Source organism: Citrus clementina, unplaced genomic scaffold (assembly GCF_000493195.1).
Source record: "Citrus clementina cultivar Clemenules unplaced genomic scaffold, Citrus_clementina_v1.0 scaffold_3, whole genome shotgun sequence".
NCBI classification, from domain to species: Eukaryota; Viridiplantae; Streptophyta; class Magnoliopsida; order Sapindales; family Rutaceae; genus Citrus; species Citrus x clementina.
Window position 1 is genome coordinate 3,131,809 of NW_006262339.1, and position 8,012 is coordinate 3,139,820.

The 8,012-nt window shown below is 35.9% G+C and overlaps 1 protein-coding gene across 1 annotated transcript; it reads right to left on the bottom strand.

Annotated features, from left to right (window-relative positions):
• Positions 1-1,556: 1,556 nt before the first annotated feature.
• Positions 1,557-3,547, bottom strand: LOC18047377 (dof zinc finger protein DOF5.6). The gene is made up of 2 exons (XM_006439762.2): positions 3,315-3,547; positions 1,557-2,765 (listed from the first exon to the last, which is right to left on the bottom strand). The coding sequence occupies exons 1-2, from the start codon at positions 3,366-3,368 to the stop codon at positions 1,887-1,889; spliced, it is 933 nt and encodes a 310-aa protein (XP_006439825.1). The 5' UTR covers positions 3,369-3,547; the 3' UTR covers positions 1,557-1,886.
• Positions 3,548-8,012: the final 4,465 nt, after the last annotated feature.

An 8,012-nucleotide genomic window follows, 5' to 3' on the forward strand; every position in this document is an offset into this window, starting at 1 on the left:
TAATATACACGATTATTACTGATATTACATTAATTTACAATTATTATTGATATTACTAGGACTCGTGTACATTAATATATTATTAAGACTCGTGTATGCTACCCACTCAAGAAAATATTTAAGAGGTGTGTACTCCACTCACGTTTTATAGGTGAGAAGATTGTGGAGATGTTTACTCCGTTCACAAAAATATTCGAAAAATGTCTACTCTACTCAAATTTCATAAGTGAGGACTGAGGAGACTATTGAGATGTCTACTCCACTTATATTAAATTTTATAAAGCACTCCTCACTCAGGAAAAAATTCAAGAAATGTCCACTTTACTGGTGTCTACTCCACTCATGAAAATATTCAAGGAGCATTTACTTCGCTCATATTTTGTAAGGGAGAAGACTATTAAGGTGTCTACTCCAATCACAATGAAAATATTTGAAAGACGTTTACTTCACTCACATTTTATAACAAAAAAGACTATCGAAGTGTCTATTCCATTCACATTAAATATTCTAAAGCATTGTCCACTCACGAAAATATTCAAGAGATATCTACTTCACTCATACATTATAAGAGTAAGTACTCTCCTATTCAGTCAAAGGCTGATTGATTTGTTGGTTTCCTTTCTAAAATAAGAAATAAAAACTAAGTCTAATAATACCTATCTTAAAAGTCTTTCAAGTATTGGGATTATATCTTATAAATAAGAAATAAAGATTGAGTCTAATAATACCTATCTTAAACGTCTTTCAAGTATTGGGATTATATCTTATGGATAATTTCACCTAGATCGAAATGTAATATAGGCATAATTTTAGCCAAATTTTTTTCCTCGTGAAAATAATAAATCGATCATCTGCACAATAAAAACAACAATAAGCTAGACAGTTCAAACTTAAAAAAAAAAAAAATAATCCCGGATAGAGTTTCATGTGATTTTGAAAGAATCCTAATTAATTTGACTTTTTGCCTTTTGAAATGAGTAGATAGTATAGTGGTTACTTAAAAAAATAATGTCATCATTAAAAAAGATGAAGAAGAAGAAATTGCTTGTGCCTATTCGTAAACGATCGATGAACCTATACAATGTGATAATACGGAGAAGACATGACTTCCAAGTCTTTGAATATAACTTCTTATTTCTTTTCCTCCTATTCCGCGGGCTTTATTGACACGATTTGATTCAGTTGATCAGGTCATTACTGCAGTTTAATCAAATCATGTCAATTATATGGCACATGCCATGCACATTTTTGTCACCAAAGAAAAATGGAGTCACATGCAGTGCACAAACCCCAAAGAGTATTTTCTTTTTTCCCCCCATTTTTTGGCTTTCCGGGGAAACTCTGCTTTTAAACTCCTTTCATGTCTCTAAACCTCCAAAGCACACAGACGAGTGAGTTTCTTTATCAATAGTAACACAAATACACAAAAACGCAATCACTCACAAAACACACAGACATCAGCATGTAAAGATAAATAACTAATAACTACTATAATAAAGCACGTTCTTTAGTACTATAAAATAAAGCACTACTATATATATGTTATCTTCCTCGAAATTACAACAAAATCTAGAGCTTTGAATGTCTTACGTGGCCAAGACACCAAATTAGACGAAAGATCATTAAAAAAAAGAGCAAAAATACAAAGCCAACACTAAGGCAGTCGTTTTTGGATTCTTGAAATTTCGTGTTCACACTTCTGCATGTCGCCAAGTGAGTGAAGATCAAAGACCGCCTTCACACAAAAATAAATGACCAAAAAAAAAAAAAAATCCATCAAAGGCATATATGTTACTGGGAAATAACTGGATAATTAATCTAGACTAATAACTAATTAATTAAAGCAAATATTTCACAGTCACTGCCTTGGAAGTTGGATCAGCACTTTAGACCAAAGAATTTGTAGTGGATGATCCATAACCGTTCATCATGCCACTCCATGATGATCCCAAATTGCCTAGGTATCCAACGTCAGAACAACTCTGGTCTTGCCAGTCAAGAGATAGGAGCTTGGCGTTAGGCTTCACATCGATTGCATTTTGAACCTCATTTGCATCATATGGAAGCATGATCCTCTGGCAGCCATCAATGAAAGTACCACCAGTTCCATCAAGAGACATCCCAAATGGAGAGCAAAGATTATGAACATTTGGTGTTAGTCCCTCTTGATGGTGATGACTCAAATTCCCTAGCCCTCCAACCATACCCATATCACCATTATTCCCCATAAAATCATAATTTCTAGAACTACCAACTATAGCTTCTAACTTATTCTCCATGAAATCAATAGGCCTAGGGTTTTCAAGCATGGCACTATATTTATTATCCATAAAATTATGGTTATTAGCAAGTGTGCCATGAGCCCCAAGTATGTTACCAAGGTGTGAAAATTGCATTTCTGGGAATGAAAGCTGGAGATCAGTGGGATTATGAGATGATGATCCGGGGTTTTGGTTCATGGACTGATCGTTTGATTTTTTAGAAGAAACTTTCTTATTCTTTCTGCAGCCACCACCAACAGGAATGTTCCTCAAGGTGCCACCTTTGGTCCAGTACCTTCTACAAGTCTTGCAAAAGTACCTTGGCTGAGAGAGGCTGTAGTTGTTGTAGTAGCAAAATTTGGTATGTGTAGAGTCACACCTGGGACATTTGAGAGCCTGATCATGCGGGGGCCTTAGCCTTCTCTCCATCAAAGGCCTTGAGCAAGTGAGCATGTCACCAGATGGTGAAGAAGAATCCAAGCCAGACTCCTCGTGGATCGAACCCTGAAATGGGAAACAAATTAATAATGCGAAATGCATTTTAAATGCTTCAGCTTAATTGGGATATAGACATTCTTTTGTCTTCTCTTGGATGTCGAGTACTGCAAGTACTAAACATTCTCACTTGCCTTTTCAGACATCAACTAGTGGAATGTCTGAATGGGAATGCTAGAAAATACAATGGCTACACAGAACCCGAAAAGCAAACTGCTTTGTAGCATTGCTGAAATGGCAAATTCTATTATTAATCACGCATATTTTGAATTCTTGTACCTAAAATAAGTTCCTTGAAAATGGTAGAAAACTTTTGAAAAAGGGGGAATAAAAAAAGGTTGAATCGAAACTGCGCATGTAAATGATCAAATCTTGTATTGCGAATTAGCCAGCTTGAGGAAACTGGAAGTGTCTTCATTTGAAAATGGAGTTCCCAGCCATGCCAATTAATTAAAATAGAACTGATCGTAGCCTAAATTAGTTTGAGAAACAATGATTGAAGCTGATGAAAGACATATATAGAGGCAATGAAAGTGTCAATGCATGGTATATAATTACCTGAAGCCAATCAGATGAATCCATGCAGACTTGCAATGAAGTAAGACCCATCATACAAATTAAAGCCAGCTACTAAGAAGTAATTAGAACCCTTCTTTTCCAAAACACTTCCTTTCAATAAGTGTGAGTGTGCTCGAGGGAGAAAGAAAGATTACAAGTTTGAGTTGTGAGCAAGAAGAGAAGATAAGAAGAGACTGAGCGAGTGAATTGTGAATTGTTGTTTGTCAGGACTGATTAATATAAAAGGGCAGAGAAAGCAGCTGGTAGACCTGAAGTAGTGTATAGACTGTGTAGAGAGTAGTATAGCTGATTATCTGCAGCTACGGTCCACACATCGTCGGTGGGCAAACAATTCGTGGGCCCCTACAGCTACAATGTCCGTCTACTGCTATAACAGTGGGCCCACACCTTACCTCAGCTTGACTATAACTCCTCCCAGTTAAATAAGTGAACGGACTCCAACCGAATCACAATCCTTGTGTTGCATCGACTAGAGCCGTTAGATTGTGAAAGATATACGTCAGAGATCGCGGCGTGGTCGTCACAACTTGTAGACTAGGGGTCCATTTTTCATTTTTGACGTGACAGAAGCTGAGAGGGGACAGGAACAAGGATAGTAATGAGAGAATAAAAATTTTGGGGTTTTCGATAAAGAGAGAGAGAGCATAACGAAAGGGCACTCCACTTGCGGGCCCTTATTACTGGACCCCCCTCGCCCTCCTCCTTCAAGCAAAGGATCGATTCCTCTACCACCCCCGTATCACGTGCCTCCCCCTCCCCATGGAGCTACTATCATCTATGGCCATGCATTGCCAAAAGCAAATTCAATTGTCCACGCTGTATACTGATCCGATTGTCATCGTTAATATTAACACTTTATGGTTTTATGAATGTGCTCAAAAGTTTGATAATTCCTGACTAATGAAAAAAAAACTAGAAAAGATGAATGATAAAGCATTGGAGAAAATGTTATCGATTTATTATTGGATTTTTTATTTTTTGCTAGAAAGCATTACTCTTTCCATGTGATTCATCTACGTTCTATTTTTTTTTTTTTTCAAATGCTTAAAATTCGTACAGAATTCTCCCACCCAGGTTCTCGGATTCAAAAACAAAGATAAGTTTAGCTCGAATCAAAGGTGGCATGAGTTCACGAGGATGGATGCTTTAGGGCTCCAGGCTGATTGCGTGAAGAGCACACTAAGCTGATAGGGCCCAAAGTACACACTGTCAGGTGAATAAAGTGTTTTGTGCCCACGTATCACCGTACAACTGCCGGTTAATGACTTCGTATAAGGGAGAGACTGAGAGTGTGATCAATCTCTCTTAGTAGGCACTACTTCGTAGCCCATGCACTTAGGAATCATAGATAATTTCCGAGAATAAAATTATCATCTCTTTGATTTTAGCGGACCAAGTACGGAATTAATGATCATTTCAATCATCAGAATGATTATTTCATCCTTCAGAAAATTCTAACCATGATGCCAATTTGTGTGCATGCATGCATGCTTGGGGCTTCAACATGTTAATTTGTCTGGCTACATAATTTGCATGCATGTGTGAATGGAACTTTAGGTTTCTTTTGAATATGGAGAAAGATTATGACTGAAAACTCAACTCACCAAAGCCGCAAGCACTAGTTGAAACTTAGAAATTATTGTCATTAATTGGTTGGACGTTGACATACAAGTGCATCTCTGCCATTAATTTCAACTAATGATCGAGACAAAATGAATGCGAACTAAATTCAACTAATATGACAAGATGTTTTACTTCATGTATAAGCAACCGTTTTTTCTTAACCTATCAGAAGAACTCCAAGTCAATTAATCGCCTTCAATTTGGTTTAATGTTCTTTAGTCAATTAATTGCCTTTAATTTGTTTTAATGTACACAACATAAATCTATCAATTATTGGCTAGACAAAAAGAAGACAATTACTCATATTCTTGTGTACTGAAAGTTTAAATTAAATTAGCGTTGAACGATATCATATCTTCATTTCTGCTCTTTATCACATGCATGCCAAGCACTCGCTAAGTGATACCGTGTTTCAAATAAGAAAATTAAAGCAACTTTGATCAATTTTGCAGTCAATCACAGCTATTCCTCCTGATTAGCAACATTTATTACTTTGAAATTATGTACCTCTCAATCAAGTAACTTTCTTTCAGATATGGAAAATCTTCAGGTTGAAGCTGAGTGCTCTATATTATTAATTTACATACGCAAATCGCTGCTTTAACTTTGGAGTTTTTCCCCCGCCAACTCCTATTTCAGAATCCGGTTAAAAGTTTACAAACCATATTTATTAAAAAGTTATATTATTCGCAATCTGAAGTTCTTTATTTTCCCTTTGTGAGGACATGACACAAATCAGTATATAGAAAACAAGAAGAGAGAATATCGATCATAAAAACCATAAACAGAATGTGCGAGTTCAAAATTTAAATCCAACTTGAATCTGTATATAATAGCATCCTTAAGTTGCAGAATCAAACGGTTTCAAGACGAGGTACCCTGATTCTGAGATGATGTGGTCCTCCTTCTCATAATAATGTTCAAACAACCACCTGCCTCGTAATGAGAGCGGTCAAACTTATTCTCTGGGGCCATATATTGGACCCCACCCTGATGATCGGTCACTTTGATTTATATCACTAAGCTTTAAGCCCGCAACCACATGAACATGTAAGGCAATGATGCACCAAACATTAGATCATAATTAGCTACGACTGCCCAGTCTTGGCAGCATGCATGATTGCTTGTAAAAGTTTGAGATGATGAGATGCCGCCGTCCCTTGATCCAATGGCGTCTTTCTTTATTGTCGATGTATACCAACAGCTTGGAAGCATTACAAACTAAAGCTGAATCAAGAATATAGAAATAGAATAAAGCAGATTCAAAATTATCGGGCTTAGTGTGAACTTAGTTAACTAATAGTGTTGATAGATATCGCAAGAGAATAAGAGATTGTCTTGCGTATGAAAGATTACGCTAAAGAATAAGTTAATCCTCAAATGGCAAGTAATTTAGTCTTGATATTTGTATATATTAGTCACCCTGGCAGTGTTAGCTAGAGCCCAAATCCTGACTTGAGGCGCATGCGCGACATACAAGGACGACTGCGGCGCAGGCGGTATGAATGAAATAAAGTCGCGGTGAGCAGATATTCGATCCTGAGAATTCTGATCGAGAAAATCTGATGGGTCGGTGGACAGGATCTTGAACCCCCCACCATATTTCAAAGTTTCTAACATCTATTTCTTTGCTTTTCTCTATTTGTTTTCTAGCTCGGGGAGAATTTCAGTTATTTTGCTATATTTGATGCAGGTCATTGGGGTCCCATTCGTCCCTGTAGAGGCCGACCATGAGTCCCCCTGCATGTTTCACTTGGCGTCATCATATTTCTGTCGATTTTGGCCATGTCCTCACTTGATTGATATTTTAATTTGTCCGCCCTTTCAAGCTTTCGTGAAATCTTCCTAATAATGATTCCATGATTTATTGTTGTTGATTAATGGTTACTCCAGTTGTGTGTAACGCATTAATTAGAAACAACTAAATGTGTTTAATTTCCAATTGATTAGATAGCTTAAACGCCTGTTGTGGGTCAATTAATCCAAATCGTGAAAGCAAGCCGATCATCGACCCGTGCAAGTCAACGCATACACATGATTGGAGTAATAGATTCGTTGACCATTGATGGATTTACAACAAAGCGACAAAGACGAATACGACTTTGATACGTACATTCACTCATTAATTATGATGGAGCTTCTCCATTAATCACGTCCCTGGTGGAACATATGTAACACATGTATCGCGGATGCCTTGAATTTGGTTTTGCTGCTGAAGGTTGTCTTTTATATGTCCAATTAAGGTTCAATTCAATTAATGGATCAGAATGTCAAACTTTGATTTGTTTTCCCAACTAGTTATGTATTGATTATGAATAGATCAAGCATATTTTATCTGTTAGGAATGGTCCTTCCGTCCTTGTATTCAGTTGCACGTGTGAATGGAAATAAATATGCTTGGTTGCTTTCAATGTGTTTCGTATGATGTCCTGCTTCAACCTTGACTGCTTTAAGAGGATGATTTTCCAATTATCTATTTGGTTTCTTCGTATTGGAATCCCATGTTTTAATCCTACCTCACAATTGAATATATAAAAGACGACTCTTTATATTTTGTATTGTATTGTTCCAGAATATCTAGTATAGTATGTACTCATACAAAAAATACTGTAGATTCGAAAAATGTTCATTACCAACCTCGATTAAGTCCAGTTTCGTAATGTTATATCTTTTAAAATAATTGTTGTTAATTGTACTGTAGAAATAATCAGTTGTGAAGAAAATTAGTTAAACGTTTAGTAAAATTTATTTTTAAAAGTATTGCGAGTTTCAAGAGCAGTCGTGTGTGTTTAGTAAATTTTATTATTAAATTATTGAAAAGATATAAATGACCGAATTTAACATGATCTTAAACGAAGTTTATTTACACATTTATAAACATGTATATAAAATATTTTTAATTGTGCATATATGATAATTGATAACTAAAATAAATATTTATATTATTAATTTTATTTTTTTTATTTTATCAGTTGAGTATAATTAGTAATGATAACAATTTGTTTAAATTTAATGATCTTATTTCCTGATTAATAAGGATAATTTTGGATTTCT